The sequence below is a fragment of the Furipterus horrens genome, unplaced genomic scaffold, assembly GCF_987537825.1.
Source record: "Furipterus horrens unplaced genomic scaffold, mFurHor1.1.pri manual_scaffold_11, whole genome shotgun sequence".
Taxonomy (NCBI): domain Eukaryota; kingdom Metazoa; phylum Chordata; class Mammalia; order Chiroptera; family Furipteridae; genus Furipterus; species Furipterus horrens.
In genome coordinates, this window is record NW_028327181.1 from 89,692,519 (window position 1) to 89,713,041 (window position 20,523).

Genomic DNA, 20,523 nt, shown 5'->3' on the forward strand with positions numbered 1-20,523 from the left:
GACCTACTTCAGAAGGTTACTGTGAAGATTAAATGACAGAGCACAGGGGCACTTAGCACTATGCCTGACAAAGACAGAGTGTTCAGTAACAGCGGTTGCCTGGCACTTTACAGCCAAACAAAAATACACAAGTTGTAGCTATGTCAAAAAATCATGTTTCAGAGTCCAAAGTATGCGGGAAGGAATAGATTACATTTCCACTTGCTGTCTCCTTTTCGAAGTTTCAGGCTCTTAAATGATATAAACAAAGGTGGGCATTTATCTAAATTAATGTGCTGAACTTAACAGTCTTGCTTAAAATCTCAGCGACTGAATGGCCCTTAAAGGTCATTGAAAAAACAGGTGTCAACTCAACAATCTTTCCACAACACCACAGTCACCTATTCTTCCCTTTAGTAAGGCTCTGTAGGTAAACCTGAATACAGTGTATCCCAACCATTTACACTAGAAAGCTACAGTTTTAGTGACCTCTACTTGTGTAAACATGCTGTATGTACAGATATATATTTACCACATAAAATCTAGTATACATTTAAAGTAAAGCAAATTTTGTTTATAAAACTGTATTACATACTCCAATAGAACCACATGCACCATGGAATCAATTTAATGAATTTATTATTAAACAAAAATATCATTTTAGACCAGCGATTTTCCACCCTTTTCATCTCATGGCACATATAAACTAATTACTAAAATTCTGCAGCACACCAGAAGATATATTTTTTGCCAATTTGACCAAGAAAATAAGTATAATTTTGATTCAGTCACACTGGATGGCTATTATTGTATTGGCTGTTGTCATTTTTTTAATTTGACAATCTAAAGGAAAAGGGGTCAGTGCCCCTAACTAAATATAGCCTCTTGGTGGCACACTGGTTGAAAATCACTGTTCTAAACCATTCAATTGGTGTCAGAAAGTGCTCAGCAGTCTCTAACCAGCATACTCCCAAATTGCTTACTGTGAATTATCTTCATTATGTATCCTTTTTAGTTCCCTGATATGTAGATTTCTAACCCTTTCTAACCTCTCCAGCTCTGCCTGGATCTCTGCTTCCTCCTAAAGTGAAAAGAGAAGAAAAAGTTCAGAACATAAGAAATGTTACCTTTCCAGAATCTTATTTCAAAAACAAGAGCAGAGACCTCTCTCTCATGAAAAGCTACAGGAGGATGTTTTACGCTGAAAAAGACTTTTTAAAAAGAACTAGACTTTTTGTCATTAAAAACCAAGCCTATAATAAAATTCAAACCATATAAAAAGTACAGTAGCTAAAGGAAGAGTCCTCTGCCCCTTTGCTCTCTCCCCTCTATGCCTACTCCCCAGGTGTAACCACTGTTAAGTTTCTTGTCTAAGTTTCCAGGAATGTTTTGTGTATATACATATAGGAATGCAATCTTTTTAAAACAAAAATCAGGTTCTTTATCTGGTGCTGTTTTGCAAGTACGGACTATACTTGGTGCCTTAAGTTTCTTTGATGTAACAAGATTGGAGAACCCAGTGGGAAAAAGACAAACACATACCAATAGCAGTTTATCACATGCTTATTGACCATCACCATAAGCAGCACTCACCAAACATGTATGAGCTGCTGAACTAAACAGATGAGACCTACAGCTAAGATGCTTCTGTAAACATCGTCAATAACAAATTCTGGGTAGGTGCCTTTATGTTACAATATGATTGATATACGACCGTTTCACCTTAGCTAGTTTAGGCAAAATGTAAGAGCTGCTATGTGATGTAAAATATCTTAAAGAGATTTCTGCAGGAATGTGTAACTAACACATTTGTCCAAATAACCAACTTGCCTCCACACCAAATATAAACTAAAAATTGCATCTCTCCTTGTACTTTACCTTTTTAAGATGACCTAATCTGAGTTTGAAGATTTCTTCTTGTTCATGGTATTCTGCTAATGTTAACCTGGAAAATAATGGTAGAAACTTCAATAAATTATTTGAAATCACAGTGTCCATATTTAAAGAGAAATACCAAAGCATGCTACATAATATATTCAATCTCTTAGCTAAACCAACTAAAAGACAGCTTATCTTGCATCCTTTGACACGAGAAAACTTCTGTGATTAATCAGATGTGATGTGAAAGCACTTCAAAGCCATTAGTCTAATTCCTAAAAAATAAAAATATAAATGTGCTATAATTTTACATTATTTGTGATATTAGTTTTGTCCCAAACATTACTCAGATGAAAATCCTTTAGGAGAGGTAGCCAAAAATTTTATGTCTGAATTTTTTTAAGGGGAAAATAATAAGCCAATAGATTTGATTACTTTTATAACTTGTAGACCTTAATACCATAACAACAAAGAGAGAACAAGAGTGGAAAAAGTCCAAAATCTGGAGTTTGAAGACTAGGGTTCAAGGTGCAATTTGGGCCATGTGACCTTAGGTAAGCAACTTTAATCTTGAGTCTCAGTTTCCTAAAAATCCAGCAAATAATTCCTATCTAACAAAGGCATTATGACTATTAAATGAAAAAGTGAAAAGAATATATAATTTGAAAATGCTATTTAAACACAATTCTCAAAGGGTTGACTTGATGGGTAATCATTTGTTTCCTGTTCCACTGACCCCAATCACATGCTCCTGTCTCCAGTGAGCACGTAAGATACTACTCCTCCATCTTCACCCTCCACATGCTAAAAGCCATACACATATACTTCAGTTTTATTTTTTTATTTTTTTATTTTTTAACTATGTCTATACTTCAGTTTTAGATGCCCCTGTCAGATATATTCTGAATAGCAGGAGGAAGAAGACACAGCTATTCTATCAACCAGGAAGGGCTACAAAGCAGAGCCTGAGGTCTGACTAAAAGAAAATAAAAAAGAGTAAAAGGGAGAAGACATACACCCACAGGGGCCATTATGCCGATCTCTTCATAGTTGCAGAAATATTTACATTCATTATTTCATATCACTCTAGTAAAAAAAGAGAAATAAAAAATCATAACTAAGAATTCTTTCTCTGCCTGAAATAGGTTCAATACCAGGAAAGAATAATGTGACTCACTCCAGAACTCCAGAAGACTGGTTTTGGCTTCTAGCCAAAGGAATGAGCCAAGTCTCTGATACTCTAATTAAAAACTGGACCAAATGCCTTCCAGCTTGGATTTTACACAGCACTCCAGATGGCAACTATTTATTGACATACTATTGGCCCAGATTAAGTTCTAATTATTGTTCTATGGCAAGGAAATAACTTTAACTTTTTTTTTTTTACTTATGCCCTCTTTATACTCCTAAGCCAATGGTTTTATGCATTAGAATGAAATAATTTTCAAGTAATACTGGAGGAAGATTCCCTTCACAAAAAGAATATGTGAAAGAAGACAATGATAGGATTATTGTATACAACATTTGCCTAGACAATCTCAAATCTGGGCTCCTACTGAGATTTTCTGAAAGGAAATATTTTTTATTTGGCAACTAGCTTTTAAAATATTCAGAGCTATAAGAGAGAAGATGTTTTCCAAGCTTATTCACTATGCATACTTTTATCACTATACTTAATGTAATTATTAGCTAATTCATCTTCATTTTCCATAAATAAACTGTGAACTCCTATGGCTGGGGCTATATCATTTAGCTCTGTATCCTCAGCATCCAGAACAGAGCTACTTGAGGTGGATTATGGGTTAATATATTTTTATAAACTGATATGAAAACATAAAAAGGCAAAATACATACTAGTTATTAAATGATACAATATTATTATCTGCTATTTGTGGCTATCTTTAGATCTGAAACTTATTTCCAATTAAAGTATCACACAACGACAGCTTTACAAAAATTCTTTCCCCCCTGAAAAACCAATGTAGCCACTATAGATACACTGATTACAATGTCAATGGCTGTTTCTATTAAAAATATATATATATTTTAAATTTCAAATAATCCAATCAGAAACCAACTTCATAGCTACCATCAATTCTTTAGATATTGCTTAATTATTATCAGTAGAGCTTTTGTTTCCTTTTTAATTTGAAAGCCTCTTGAAGACAGGTAATGACTTTAATGTCTTCAGGGTAAGCATAAGAAATATTTTAAATAGTTAAGTAACATACAGGTTTTATTTCTCATGCCAATTGTTTGGTAGTTCTTGTCAAGTTGGCAAACTTCATACAACAGTGGGCCACTCAGCTCACAGTTTGTTTTTGTAAAGTTTTTTACTGAAACACAGCCGCACACATTCATATATGTACTGTCTACAGCTGTTTTCAGGCTACTCTATTGAGTAGTTGCAACAGAGACTCTCTTTTGCAAAGCCTAAAGTAGGTACTATCTGGCCCACTTTGGAAAAAAGTTTGCCAACTCCTGTCCCAGAGGAAGATTCTCTTAGTGGTCAAGAACTCGATGATCAAAGAGGAACTCTGACAATGGGGTTGGGACAGAAAAAGAAAGCATCTGTGCTCAGGATACTCTATCCCTCCTATATACTAACTATTGATTGGCAGTGAAAAAGATGAGTATACTGCAATTTAAGATACTGGTGTTTCTCTTAGGTACCCCAGAGCAGTAAAATATTAGCGATGTTAAGATCTGGCTTGTTGGAAAATGTCGTTTTCCTGAAATACTTATCGTTTCTTAGCTTACTCTTAAGTTTGTGGCTGAGTGCCCTTTAGGCAGTCAAGGTCATTTTTCGGTATGTATTCTTCAGTCTGAAATAGTAGCCAGGTAATCCCCACAAGATGATAACCTAGAACCCACCACACATAGCAATTATATCATTGGAATACCACAATGACATATTTGTTATAACAGTGATCAAATACCATGATGTCAAGTTAAGTGACATTACTTCTCCCTGTCATTCAAAACTCCCTAAATAAGATCTGCACTAAGAAAATGAGTTAATTTTATTTAACTTAAGCAAATCTATTAAGTAAATAAAAAGAAAGCTTAAGCTCTGGAAATCTGCATAATTTATCATTTTACCCCCAGTGACATTCAAGAGAACATTTGTGTTTGGGGGGAGAGTGTGGTACCTCACAGTTCACATCAACAAAGAACATACGTTTCATTTTCAGCCCCGTTGGTCTTGCTTTTCCGCTGTTTCTGCTCATTGGTTGTTGGAGGGGCCTGTCCCATGGCAGGAGGTTTCCGCTTTGCCAACATTTTCCGTTGTCTTTCTATTTCTTCCCTCTGTGAATTTATCCTTTCCTGTTGCCTGGAGAGAAAAAAGATGTGGCACAGAAAAAGAAGATCAAAAAAGTTTTAACACTGTCATCTGCATATCTAATGGATGTCAGAAAAAATAAGCCTCTTTAAATCAAGCAGAGATTTGATTTTAACTTCAGTTTGAAAGAAGCAAATAACTTAGGGTAGAAAGATATTTTTTAGAATGAATCAGTGCTTTAAGACACTGGTTATGATTATGTTCAGAGTAAAAACATGGGCAGGAAGCAAAATTATCAAATTTCTTCTGTGAGCTTATTTTCTGACTAAAAAGGAAGAAGTTTCTGACTCCTTTTTTAATAGTTAAGAAAACAACTCTCCAGTATGAAACCATTAAAGAACTGTATTTAAGTAAAATAGAAAAGTACAATAGGTTCCAAGTGACTTTTTATTTTCTATTTGGATTCAAATTTCCTCAAATTATATCTAGAAAAATACAAATTTGAAGGATGCTAAGCAAAGTAAAAAATGATTTTCATTCTAGTCTGAGTCATTACCACCCCCACATCATTCCTACTCACAGAAAAAGTATGATGAATCTTGCAACTAGTAAAAACTTCTTAAGAATGGTACATTAAATGAATAAAAAACATAATATAAAGGCTCTTCAGACATCTAACATCATTATCATTAGACTATTTCCTAATAAGATGTCCAATTTTTCTATGGTAAACAAGTGTACAAATTAAAAGTCAATAAAAACACCAATGTAAGAAAATCACTTTCTCTCATGTAGCCCACCACCTAGAGATATTAAGGTTTATAAACTTGGTAGGTAAAAATATACCAAGATTTGAGATTCACTGTTGATTTAACAGGCGAAAATTTTTATATCACCTATCCTCGTTGACAGCCAAATGCTAGCTCCCTTCTCCTTCTTTAACATACATCCCTCCATCATCTTTTCTTGATCCAATCCTCATTTTTGTAGAATGACAGAATCTATTTTCTAACCTATTCTTAAGTGAAACGTCTTCTACCCTCTTCCCTGAACACGGTAGTTGTCAGACTCTTAGACCTTTTCCAGATTCAGTGTATCTTTCTTGGGAGAATGGCAACCAGAAAAAGAAGACTAAACTCCAGGGTAGATGCCTATAATACAATTTACGCTGCTATAACTGTAAGGGCAATACTGTAAGCAAGGTTAACCTAATCTGAGTACTGCAAATAACCATTCATTTGAAAATACACTTCCCTTGGCTGGGTCATTGATTAGATGTCAATTAAGCAGCAGAATGGAAATTTTAATTCAAGAGTTTTCTGCTTGTCTAAAAGGAAAAAACCAAAAACCTTTAAACTATGATTAGAGATATGCCTTCCCCTCCAAAATATATGTATAAGAATAATTCATGGCTTGAAAAAACTCTGGATTGAGACACAGAACCTTTAGGTGAAATCACAATCCTCCTCCCGACTCAATGGATGTCCTTAAAAAAATAATTTACCTTCTCTCAACATGAGTTTCCCAATCAAAAAAAAAAAGGTAAAAAAAAATCTTTAGCTCATTTCTACCCTTTTAGGTGCCATAAGTGCAAAGTGCTCTGAACTCCCTGGAGCTGACCAGACAAGATGTGGTTATGTAGTTTAAACTATAAACCACAGTAGGCTAGTAGAGTGCCGTAACATTTTGTCTTTGAAGACTAAATGCTTTGGAAGACTGAGATTTTAGCTATCACCTTTATTAAACATAAAATAAAACTGATTTTCCATTGTTTTCAGGGAGAATCCATCCATACATTGAACCTCCACAGCTTACCAAGAAAGGAACCCCACAGTCAACATGTACATACCACAAACAAAGGGTACGCCGATGCCCAAACATCTCTGGGGCATCTAAAACTGCACGTTGTTAAGAATGAGAGAGCTTTTGCCTCGACATGAAAAGTGATCTACCAGAAGTCAATGGCATACATAGTAAGGATCCCTACATTAATTCCTGATGTCCTTGAAACTTCTAACCTATCTACACTTACAAATAAAAGTTATCCAAAAACAGTCTATCAGTGATACTTCATTATGGTTTATTTTGGGAGTACAAAGTCTGGACTATGTCAAAAACTATAAATTCTCTTAAGAACTATGTCTTATTAACCTTTCTGTCTCGAATATATAGGACAGCGCCTTTTATACAGTTGAACAGGAAGTATTCCTTGCATTCCATCAATTTTAGACTGCTCGCTTTCATCACCCATGGAAAGAGTACTTCTATCTTTTACATAAGTATCAATGACCTAATAAAACCATCTCACTCAAATCTGAACAACCCTATTTAAAAAGCCATTGCCTGTAAAAGAAAACAAGATAATCAGCCTTAGGCACCATTATGGGTTGAACTGTGTCACCCAAAAATACATGTGAAAGTCCTAACCCTTAGTACCTCAGATTATGACCTGTGTAAATAGAGTCAATAGAGATGTAATTCGTTAAGACGAGGTCATGCTGAAGTACGGTGAGCCCTGAATCCAATATGACCGGTGCCGTTATAAGAAAAGAGAGACACACGGGGGAGCACGATGGAAGGAGAACTCGAAGCTGTGCTGCCACGGCCACAGAACACCACAGAAGGGTCCTCCCTAGAGGCTTCAGAGCGCAGACAAGATTTCATCTGAGAATAGGTTAAAACAACAACGTGGTATTTTGTTACAATAGCTTTAAAAAAACAAGAATGCAGGCACCTTCCACAACAAAACTGTATTATAGGCTCAACCATATTATATATATATTATATATAACTAGTAGGAGGTATTTAAAAACAATGCACATATTTTCACCAGAATTTAGTTTAGCAGTGATCTACAGACAGTGCCTGAATGTACCAGAGAAGAATTTTTAAAGATTCCCAGAATTTCCTAAGTTCTGTATCTACTGGAAACTGTGAAATGGTATGACTTACCCAAGGGAGAAGTTACAAAATGCCAAAGAAGTATCCTCTGTAGAGGCTTCAGAGGAAGCATGGTCCTGGCAACACCTTGATTTCAGATTTCTGGCAATTCTGATTCTTTTAAGCTTTAATGTCATACTCAGTTGTTATTCCTCTGATTACCTGTTAAATTTTCTCAGGATGTCACCTCATTCCCTACATTTCTTTACACATATGATGACTAAAGCTGACTGTAACCACTGAAAAGATGATGCCCTAACCGGCATGGCTCTGTTGGTTGAGTGTTGTCCTGCAAAGTGAAAGGTGGCCAGTTCGATTCCCCATCAGGACACATGCCTGGGTTGTGGGCCTGGTCCCCAGTTGGCGCTTGTGCAAGAGGCAACCAATCAATATCTCCCTCACACATCAATGTTTCTCTCCACCTCTTTCTCTCTCCCTTCCCCTCTCTCTAAAAATAAATAAAATCTTTAAAAAACCAAAGATGACTACCACTAATTACTAGGATTACTAATGATGACAATGACATAAGGAAGAAAAAACAACCAATCAGAACAAGAAGAAGAAGAAGTCCAAAAAAATGAGGATGGTATAAGCAGCCTCTGGGACTACAAGTGTTCCCACGTCACATCATAGGGGTGCCAGAAAGAGAAGAGAAAGAGCAAAAAATTGGAAATCTATTTCAAAAAATAGTGAAAGAAAACTTCCCTAATTTGGTGAAGGAAACAGACATTCAAGTCTAGGAAGCAGAGAGTCCCAAACAAGATGGATGCAAAGGGGCCCACTTCAAAACACACCATAATTAAAATGCCAAAAATTAAAGATGAAGTGAGAATCTTAAAAGCAGCAAGAGAAAAGAAGTTAGTTACCTACAGGGGAGTTCCCATAAAACTGTCGGCTGATTTCTCAAAATAAACCATGCGGGCTAGAAGGGACTAGCAAGAAATATTCAAAATCATGAAAAATGGGGACCTACACTAAGACTGCTCTACCTAGCAAAGCTAACATTTAGAATCAAAGGGCAGATAAAGAGCTTCCCAGACAAGATAAAACTAAGAGAGTTCATCATCACCAAGCCATTATTATATGAAATGTTAAAGGGACTTATTTAAGAAAAAGAAAATCAAAACTATGAACAATAAAATGGCAATAAATACATATCTATCAACAACTGAGTCTAAAAAACAAAGAAAACAAGCAGCATAGAGACAGAATCATGGATATGGAGAGCATTCTGATGGTTGCCAGACTAGGGTGAGGGACGGGGTGTGGGAGAGTGGGTGAGGAGGTGAGGGGATTAAGAAGTACAGATATGTAGCCACAGAACAGCCATGGGGATATGAAGTACAGTATAGGAAATGGAGTAGCCAAAGAATTTACTACATACATGATCCATGGACACGAACAATGGTGTGGGGATTGCCTGAGGGAGTGGCGGTGCTGGGTGGAGGGGGACAAAGGAGGAAAAACTAGGACAACTGTAATAGCATAATCAATAAAATAGAATTAAAAAAATAAAATGCCCCTGAAAAAATAAAAACATAAAAACATGAAACAAAAAGAGAGAAAACTTTAACAATCCAAACCAACTTATCAATTCTCAATTTAATAATCACCAATTAACTTACTTAATAAGATTCTGGAAAGCATAACCATCTGTCCACTGTTCGGTAAAAGACGCCCCGTGCCGGACAGTGGTAAAATGGCCCAATCGCAAGCGGTCTTGCATGCTCTTATCTCTGCATGCCATCTTCTCTTGTTTTGACTTAGGGAAAAAGGAGAAATAGAAAATAATTTCATTTTCCTATGAGAACTCAATTAAAAGATAAACCAAAATTCCCCAGTATCTCTGACATCAATAAAATAATCCACTTCACTTCTATCAGTGCTCCATGTCATTTTAAATTCAAAGATTTCAGCACATGTAACCACCAGTCTGTCTCAAATCTCTACCTTGTAATAATTTTATTAGTAAGTACTACCACCTTAACACTTTCAATATAAGATAAATGAGTACTAGGGATGTAAAAAACTTCCAAGAGTTATTAATAACTATTAAAAGCAAGTTGCAACTAATCAACTATATAGGAGGCATCAGCCAATTAATCACACACAAGTATATACCAACTCAATTATTTTACGGTACAAAGATTTGGTTATCATATCATTAAATGCGTACATTACTCCAAATACCATCTCTGAAATGGAAATGTAACTATTGCTAAATGTTTGTAATAGTAATAGAATTCACACTTCGACTAATAAATATGGGAACTTAGGGGACCAACTCCAAGCAAACTCGACTAGGACGAGCTGTTTCTGTCCCATCAACATCACACTAAAAAATAATGCACAACCAGAACGAATGTCCCCAGTTAGCACTCTGGATGCCTGGTTCAAGTATCTATGCAAGAAAGAATTCTAATTGTCAGACCATAAGTCTTTTCCTAAAATGCCCTAGTTGGAAATATTTTCATCTCAGATACAGAATAAGGAGCCAAAACAATGTCACACACTGAGCACTTTGGGATATAGAGTATCATGGCCACCATTCACCACTTACCTTTTCTATAAGGAGTTTCTTGCTCATTGTCACACATCGATTTAATCGTTCTTTGTATTTCTCTAGCATCTTTTGCTGTTCATCAATTTGCCGTCTCAAATCACAGTTGGCCTTCAATGGAAAACAAAATTTTAATTAACTCCAAAGATAGATTAATACAAAAGCAATTTCTAGAAATGTCATTTTTATTGTTAAATCAAAAGCAAAATTAAGAATCAAATAAGTAACTATGTCTGTTTTTAAAAAAGGTAAATACTTTATTCCCTCTTACTAAACTATTAAAGATGAATTTCCATTACCAAAAGCGAGCCTGTTTTTCTATTGCTCATATTTTATCCCTCCCAAAAGTTAGATACAGCTAAATCTAGTACATCACATACGCCTCAACTGTCACAAAAGGGAAAAATCCTATGATGAAATGTTTAAAATACATAAAAAGGGTGATTAAGCACTTTAAAGCACTTGCAGATTAAATACTTACAAAGGGTGATTAAGCACTTAACAAAAAATTGTAGTTAAAAAAACAACACATTAATAGTTTTTTTTATGTTCAATTGCTCTTTGTTTTTCAATTCTTGTTTCCAAAGAAAAAGATATATGAATTTACATTATGTTTCGTACCAGAGAAGCCAGGCACACCCATGCCCACATAGAAAAGAACTAACTAGTTGAACACACGGTCCTGGTTCAAGAATGCCAGAATGTAAACACACAGTTAACTTAGCTGTGGCCAGAAGGATGGGAGAAAGACTTTGAAAAATTCAAGCCTCCTACAATAACAGAGGAGCAAAGAACTACTAACCTAAGGTCAATTTTGATGCACAACTCCTGAATTTATTCTGGTGTTAAATAAAAAGAGCTCTACTCTTTTGGCAAGTGTTACTTTATAGTAACTTGCTTGAATTATGAAAAACAAAAAATCTGGTATTTCCCAATCAAATGAAATAAGTGTTTCTGAAAGAGTAAAAAGCACAAATGGAAGATATTATAGCAAATTCGATTTTTGAAACTTTTCAGACTTCATTTTTAAAGTGACAACAGCTTCCACCCCCAAATTTCTCCTCTCCGGTAAGAGTAATTTCTTCCTACTAGTTCCTATAGTTATATGGAGCACATTATGAAAGGCAAAGTGCAAGTACACTTGGGTAAATGGGACTATCTAGTTCATACTAAAGAGTCTGCAAGCCAAAGACTGTGTGTAATGTTTATATGAAACTCAATCTACTTTTGGAAAGTGAGATTCCCTTGAAATCTGTAAACAAATGTATGGAATCAATAAATCTCTGACAGCTTATTTAAAATTTTAAAAACTCTAAATTTTTGTGCTAACACAGATGATTTTGTGTTCAGGTTTAAAATGGTACCTGGCCAGCAGCCCCTGATGCAGCCTTTCCCAACATCTCCTAAAGTGGCAAAACTCAAGGAACAATCCAAGCCTGCCTAAAAGGGGATGTAAAGACCAATGGTCATGTCCCCTGTCCCTTCAAATCAGAAACACAAGACACAAGTTCTGATCCTTTTGTGTCTTCCTTTTTGGTATCTCCATTCCTTTGGTACTGCCCTATATTCAAAAAAAAAACCCACAGAAAACAACGGAGGAGTATGGTGGTGAGTAGGGAGAGCATAATGCTTCCTGGAAAATGAATGCAGACCTTTTTTTTAAAACCCAAAAACTACTAAGTTAGGATTCAGGTTTTTCATATACTCCATCTTTTCAATCACCCCCACCCCAAATTATAAGAGAAAGTTTACTTAGAAAGTCACAAAGGTAGTAAGAAGTAAGCCAGCTCGGCTGCATAAGCTTAGGAAACAAGTTACAGAAGCAAAAGAAAGGCCCTGGAGCTTAGGAGAGAGAAAGGCCAAGGTAACATGCCTGGGGAAGAGAGCAGGGGGGGGAGGGGGGGATAGTGCAGGCATGTTCCTCTCAATTCTAAGAGTCATGCAATAAAAGAACGAAAGGAGCCCATGATCCTTTTTCAGTCCAGCAGAGCTACTCTGGACAAAAACCTGCCAGTACTGGAATTAGTCTAGGAGTTTTTTCAATCCATTATGTATCTAATTATAAATCTTGGCAATTCAGCCAGTACCCAAGTGAACACAAACAGGAATAAGAGCAGTCCCAGACAAATATATATATATGTTAACAATGAAAGATGGAAGTACTCAATATAAACAGTACCCTCCTCATGCAAAGATGGAGAAAAAGAAACAAACAAAACACAGGACTAAAGAAAAATATTTCTGAATTTAAAAAAAGGGAACATGAGCTTGAGGATGATGAAAATGATCTTCCCACAGAAATCAGAAGAACATTTTAGAATACTGTTTATCATATACCATAAAATACAAATTGACATGGTATCCATGAAACAGGAGCGAAAAACCACAAAGAATGTGTAAGATGGAAAAGAAAGTGAATGAGAGGCTTCCAGTCAAGATGGAGGCACTCACATGCTCCCACAACCGCACCAAAATTACAACTAAACGACAGAACAACCATCATTCAGAACCACCTGAAATCTGGCTGAAGAGAAGTCCTATAACTAACTGCTAGGAGGGGCAGAGATACAAAATGGACTGGTCCCACACACAAACGTGAAAGATGAAAATCAGGAGGAACATCTCAGCTCTGGAGGCCCCCATTGAGAGGCCAGGGGTCTGAGCCCCACACCAGACCCCCAAGCTCAGGGTTCAAATGCCAGGAAGAGAAGTCCCCATAACTTCTGGCTCCGAAAGCCAGAGGAGATTGTGGATAAATGAGACGGAGGGCTTCTAGAACCCTAGGCATTTCTCTTAAAGGGCCTGTGCATGGACTTACTCAGACTCACTTGCTCTGAGCTCCAGTGCTGGAGCAGCAGCTTGAAAGGCACCAGGGATATATAAGAAGGTACTGAAGTGTCTGGGTTAAGGAGGAGGGCTGGAGGGGCAGCTTTCTCCCAGACAGAAGTGTTGGCATAGGCCACTGTTCCTTTGCTGAGCCCTCCCTACACAGAGCCTGCAGGTGGGTGCCATATCTGAGTCTCCATCAACCTGGCTGAACTAGAAGCCCTGGCCCTATGATTTCCTGAGACGCCACCCCACCTAACTTTGAGGACCACCCAAGGACTCCCAATTGCATTGCCATAGAAATGGCCTGTCTTACCTCATGATGTGGACTTTACGAAAAGGTCCACAAACCCCAAACAAGCAGCATCTGGCCTCAGCGAGTTCTGTACATCTTGCTAAGCAGCCCAGAGCCCAGCACTAGCAGCAGCTGACCTCAGTTCACAGCCTAGCCTCTCGTGAGCACCTCTAAGCCCAGAAAGTGGCAAGTACTTGCAGATCAACTTGTAGCTCATGTCAGGTGGCCCCAGGCAGAGCACAGGCAGCAGCTGACATTGGCTCGCACCTCCCAGGAGGCCCCAGAGCCAGCATACCCAGTGGATAGCTTCAGACCACACAGGAGCATCACCCAACCAGTTCCATAAATGACACACTCAAGGGGTAAATTCAGTGGACACCAGAGCCTTGATGAAGCAAGGCCTGTTCTGTTGGGTGGGCCCTTGCACGGCTGCGACTCTGCTATAGTCTCAGCTGGTGCTTGCAGCCTATTATCACAGGAGGTCTATCCCTCCCATTTTCATACCAAAAGCAATCAGTGCTCCACTACAATAGGAGGGTGCACTTGGCTCATATGGGGGAAGAGGCATGCACACCCGAAACACCCAACTCGGGAGACCAAGGCAACTGTGCCACTGGACCCCATAGGACACCTACTACGTAAGGCCACTCTGCCAAGACCAGGAGACGTAACAGCTCAACTTCGTACACAGAAACAAACACAGGGAAGCAGCCAAAATGAGGAGGCAAAGAAACACGTCCCAAACGAAATAACAAGACAAAACTTCAGAAAATGAACAAAACAAAATGGAGATAAACAATGTACTAGATGCAGAGTTCAAAACACTGCTTCTAAGAATGTTCAATGAGCCCTGGCTAGTGTGGCTCAAGGGATCAAACGCTGGCCTGTGAGCCAGAGGGTCACTGGTTCGGTTCCCAGTCACAGCACATGTCTGGGTCACGGGCCAGGTACCCGGTTGGAGGTGCACTGGAGGCAACCATACATTGACGTTCTCTCCCTCTCTTTCTCCCTCCCTTCTCCTCTCTCTAAAAATAAATAAATAAATATATATTTTTTAAAAAGAATGCTCAGTGAGCCCTGGCTAGTGTGGCTCAGTGGACTGAGTGCCAGTCTGTGAACCAAAGGGTCACTGGTTTGATTCCCAGTCAGGGTACACACGTGGGTTGTAGGCCAGGTCCCCAGTTGGGGGCATGTGAAAGGCAACCAATCAATGTATCTCTCACACATCTGTATTTCTGTCCCCTTCTTTCTCCCTACCTTCCCCTCTCTCTAAAAATAAATAAATAAAATCTTTTTTAAAAAGGAATGCTCCATGAATTTAGGGGAGGACTAAACTCAACAGAGAGATAGAAAACACAAAAGTAGAAATAGAAAACATTAAAAAAATGACAAGTCAGAAATGAAGAATACAATAACTGAAATTAATACATTAGTTTAAGGGGACAACATCAGGTGTACCAACATTCACATCATGAGGGTGCAAGAAAGAGAAAAGCAAGAACAAGAAATTGAAAACCTATTTGAAAAAATGACAGAAAACTTACCAAGCTTGGCAAAGGAAACAGATACACAAATCCAGGAAGTACAGATATTCCCAAACAAGATGAACCCATAGAGGCCCACACCAAGACACATCATAATTAAAATGCCAAAGATTAAAGACAAAGAGAGGATTTTAAAAGCAGCAAGAGAAAAGCAGTTAGCTTATTTCTCATCAGAAACATTCCAGGCCAGAAAGGATCAGGAAATATTCAAAGCAATGAAAAGCAAAGACCTACAAGCAAGATTACTATACCCAGCAAAGCTATTATTTAGAATCAAAGGACAGATAACGAGCTTTCCAGACAGGAAAAAGCTAAAGTAGTTCATCACCACCATACCAGTATCATCAGAAATGTTACAGGGTTTTCTTAAATTAGAAAATTAAAAATATGAATAAAATGGAAATAAATAGATATCTATAAACAATTACTTTAAGTGCAAAGGGATTAAATGCTCCAATCATGATAGACATAGTGGCTGAATAGGTAAGAAAATAACACACATACTTATGCTGGCTCTAAAAGACTCACTTCAGAGCAAAAGATGCACACAGACTGGAAAGCAAAGGGATGGTAAAATATTTCATGCAAATGTGTCTGGGTTACAGGCCAGATCCCCGGCTGGGGGCATGTGAGAGGCAACCAATCAATGTTTAATGTTTCTCTCACACACTGATGCTCCTCTCCCTCTCTTTTTCTCTCCTTTCCTCTCTAAGAATAAAGCAATTAATTAAAAAAAAAATTTTATGAAAATGAAAATGGAAAAAAAAAAAGCTGGGGAAGCAATACAGTAGTCCCTCTCTCTTTCTCTCTTTTATTTTTTTTTTTTAACAATTTATTCATTCACTTGTTTGTTTATTTAATTTTTTAGAGAGATGGGAAAGGAGAAAGAGAAAGAGAGAAACATCACTGTGTGGTTGCCTCTCACACTCCCCCAACTGGGGACCTGACGTACAACCTAGTCATGTGCCTTGACTGGGAATCAAACCAGCGAAACTTGACTCGCAGGCCAACAGTAGTCCCTCTCTATATCACAGTTCACTTATGGCAGCTTCACGGTATTGCAGGATTTTAAAAAATATTATATTTAATTATCGCAGATTTTTCACTATATCGCGGAATTTTGCGGTACCGTATACGTATGTTGTTAAAGTTACGTAGGTTTAAGAGTGTAGAATAGCCCTGGCTGGTGTGGCTCAGTGGACTGAACGCTGGCCTGTGAACCAAAGGGTCGCCGGTTCGATTCTCAGTCAGGGCACAGGCCTGGGTTGCAGGCCAGGCCCCCAGTGGGGGATGTGTTGAGAGGCAACCACACATTGATGTTTCTCTCTCTCTCTCTCTCTCTTCCCCTTGCTCTATAAATAAATAAATAAATGAATGAATGAATAAATAAATAAATAAATAAATTTTTAGAAGAAAGAGTGTAGAATAAATACAAGGTTCCTACTTCACTCAGGGGGGAGGGGGGGACGAGGTGGGTCTAGAACGTAATACCCGCGATAATTAAGGGAATACTGTATAGTTAATGATATTGTAATAAGTATGTAAGGTGGCAGACGAGTACTAGATTTATCAGGGTTTTCACTTCACAGGTTTAATCACTGGGTTGTACACCGAAAACTAATACTATACTATATGCCAACTGTAATTGAAAAATAAAAAATTATTTTAAAAAAGAAAATGCATTTGATAAGGAAAAAAGTAGATAAATTAAAAATGTAGCAAATTTTGTAGAATCAAAACTCACATAAGCTACAGAAAATAGAAAATATATGGAAGACAGTTAATGTTTAATGAGATTCAGAAAAAAAGGCCATTATATTAATAAGGAAAAAAAAAGTAATCATATTAAATGAAGACATAAAATGATACAAAAACACAGGCTCCAAGCTGTAAACCAAGGAAGAGGAAAAAGGCTAAACATAGGCATTACCACATATTTCCAGAAAAAATACATGGACCCATATATAGATGTGCCCTGGTGAAATTTTTTTGAATTACAAGAATACAGTGGGTGGGAAGGAGAAGGAAGGACCTATAGTCATCCCGGAAAACAGATTATAGTGCTTGTACCTTTAGTCATGGCCTTCTCTGAAACTTTAAATGCCAGAAGAATTGAAAAGGGGTATTTGTGTATGTGTGTACACAATCCACAAATACTACAAACAGTGCTATTTATTATATAAGAGGGCAAAGAAAATTTAAAAGGATATATGCTTCTTGAGGAACAATTACTTAAAATGTTTTCCAGTCAATCAAGAGATAAAATAGGATGACAAAAGGTGTGATTAAAAAAGAAAAAAACTGCCAATGAGCTTTGAAACCAGTTTAACAAACAGGTGTAACTAATTATTATAAAACTGGTCATAAAACTGCATGTAACTATAAGAATTATTCTTATGTAAAAATATTTAAAATAATTGAATAATTAATTGTCTAAAACAGATTCTACTCATAAAGATCAGCTTACAGTTTAGATATGTGCTATATTTCAGGTTTCACATTAGAGGGAGTCAAATATACTATTTCTATATATTTTGATAATTGCAGAAATAGAGGTAAAAACTTTTGGAGGGAAGATAATCACAAATACAGTAACTTTTTATTATTTTTGTTATTAAATAGAATGCTCTATTCAACTAAAATCTTACCCAATAAGAAAAATTGAAAAAAAGCAAGGCAGCAGACCCCTATTCAGTTGTGTCATAGGAACCCTGGAGGTTCTTCTATAGAACCTTCCGGGCCTCACGGAGCCAGTTTGAAAACCACCGCAGAAGAAAAAAATATGAGTCAATTCTATTTATAAATTAGCAATGTTTATGTACATATGCATTTATATATGTACTATAAATGGCTCAAAATTACTAAAGGAAATGTATTAAATGTTTTATCTCGGTTAATGTAATTATGGGTGCCACATTTTTTCAGTAGGCTCTAAATTTTTTTAATAGGAGCAGGTATTGCTTTCCTAACAACAATAAAAAACATTTAAAAAGTTTTAAGACTGGGTCCTGTCAGTATACTAAATTGCATATTAAAAATATATATTTAAAATATCATGGTATATTGTCTAATGATACGTTTTTAATTACAGGTTAGGTATTTTAAAATTTTCTAAGTACAAAAACTTTAGATGAATAGGTTATAAAAGACACAAAATGCAAAACCCAGGTTGTGAAAGTTTTAAAATTCAACAATGCAAGATATCCAATTTAAAAACAGTGCTTAGAATGCAGGTTTGATCCTGGTTGCTACTCAGATTCCCTCAGATTATAGGAAAATATTCAAATGTTTACTATTTAACTTTGTTCTTTGGCTATAGTAACTCTATAATATGCACATATTCCAAATACACATAACATCAATCAGTGCTTCTATAAAACCTTTTACCATATTTTAATACTTACTCTTAACAAATCATCTATTCTTCCCTCCTTCTTCTCTAAGTCAGAATTCTTACTGTTTTCTAGTGCAGATATTTTTTCTATTGTGAGGTCAGACTAGAGAGACAAAAACAAAATTTAACGGTTAGTCTGAAAATATTACATGCCATCATATTTTTCTCATTTTTCTAGGGGAAAAAAAAAAGCACTGATCTACAAATAGCCTGGAATCACATGGCTCAAGAAATTAAATTTCCTTTCCTCATCTCATTCTTTAATCTTAATATTCTGCTATACCTGCACTTCAAAAACATGTTAACACTGGAATCAAATATATGAACTCTTAAACCTCTGTGCTTTGAACAATAATACGGAAACATACTACTTTAGAAATGAAACTAACTTTGAGAAGAGACATGACTCAAATCTCTTAAAGAAAAAAAATGCGCCACCTAGTGGAAATAAAGAACAATTAGAAGGGGAGAGATTTGAATGCTCAACCAAGTCTATTCTAGTGCCCAAAGGCTGGTAATTCAAATAAAATTAAAATCTGCTCCTGAGGGTTGTTTAGCTTTTGAGACTTAAGAAATTCTCCTAGGTTGTGAAGCATCCTGTCTTAAAGGCAGCACAATGACTAGAAAACCTGGTAAGCTACTTGGCTAGTTCAATATCACAAAATAGAGGATATATCCATTATCCTTTTCAAATAGTATCTTTGAATGTTCACAACATTCCCTAAATTAGAAAAAGTTTCTAAGACTATTTAAGGAGAACATTGTATGGTGTGCCACATGTTAAAGAAATTTAGCTAGGTCTTAACAAATGAACAGGTACAAGGAATAAATTAACTCCTTCCATAAAGCAGTGAATTAACATTCACTGAGGCCTACTGCGAGCACTATCCTAATAAGTATTTTGTATCAACTGTTTGAGATCATTAGAATCAACCACATTTTTTTAAACCCTCACCAGAGGATAATACGTTTATTAATTTTAGAGAGAAAGGAAGGGAGAAAGAGAGAAACATCGATCGGTTGCTGCCCTCCCAAACTCCCTACACATGCCCCAACCCCGGGATCGAACCCACAACTTAGGCATGTGACCCAACCACAACTGTTTGGTGTACGGGACGACGTTCTAATCAACTGAGCCACCCGGCCAGGGCAAAATCAATCACATTTTATAGATGATTTGTACTCAAGAAAACTGAGGCCCAAGAAGACAAAGTGTAAGGTGCAAAGACAGAATTTGAACTCAGGCCTAGAGGTCTCCAAACAAGCGCTCTTTCCTCAACAGTTTCGCTGCAACATACCAGAAAGAAACACCTCAAAAAGTTAAAGCACCTTCCGAAAGACTTTAAGTACTCATAATCCAAGCTCTGAATACAATGATACAAATAATGAGGTAAAGAAAGAGAATTAAAGGGAAGACAATGAGAGCACTCAGATTTTATACGGGGTTAGCATTTATTTATTCCTAAGCAGGTCTTTTCCTCCTCTGTTTACCAATCACCGACCTACCTGGGTCTGTCTGTGCTGGATGGAGATCTGTTTCTGGGAGCTGCAGGAATGCTCTGTGTTACCAGATCCTGTAGAAGAGGGACTGTTTTGCTGAGCCTGTAATAAAGGTATATTACCAATCACAAGAAAGTTTTGCATCTTCCTCCACAAATATTTGTATGAATGCAAATGATTAACTACAAAAAATGAACTCTAATGAAAGTCAGAAATCAGGGCCATGTAGCCAAGAAAAAAGTAAAACAATTCAAATGAGAAGCAAGGGCTAGACATGGTAGTTTAGATCGTGTTCCTGTAAATAGTTAGAAGTATCAAATGCTT

The 20,523-nt window shown here is 36.9% G+C and overlaps 1 protein-coding gene across 4 annotated transcripts in view; it reads right to left on the reverse strand.

Annotated features, from left to right (window-relative positions):
• Positions 1-20,523, reverse strand: part of TLK2 (tousled like kinase 2) — a 111,257-nt gene that overhangs the window by 25,126 nt on the left and 65,608 nt on the right. For 2 of the 4 annotated variants that reach the window (XM_090290654.1, XM_090290652.1), the window contains 7 exons: positions 20,206-20,301; positions 18,710-18,802; positions 10,641-10,751; positions 9,706-9,842; positions 5,039-5,191; positions 1,858-1,924; positions 963-1,060 (listed from right to left, as the gene is read on the reverse strand). In XM_090290654.1, coding sequence (XP_090146780.1) covers positions 963-1,060; positions 1,858-1,924; positions 5,039-5,191; positions 9,706-9,842; positions 10,641-10,751; positions 18,710-18,802; positions 20,206-20,301 — 755 coding nt within the window. The remainder of the gene's footprint in view (positions 1-962; positions 1,061-1,857; positions 1,925-5,038; positions 5,192-9,705; positions 9,843-10,640; positions 10,752-18,709; positions 18,803-20,205; positions 20,302-20,523) is intronic. The other 2 variants (XM_090290655.1, XM_090290653.1) reach the window with 2 other exon arrangements.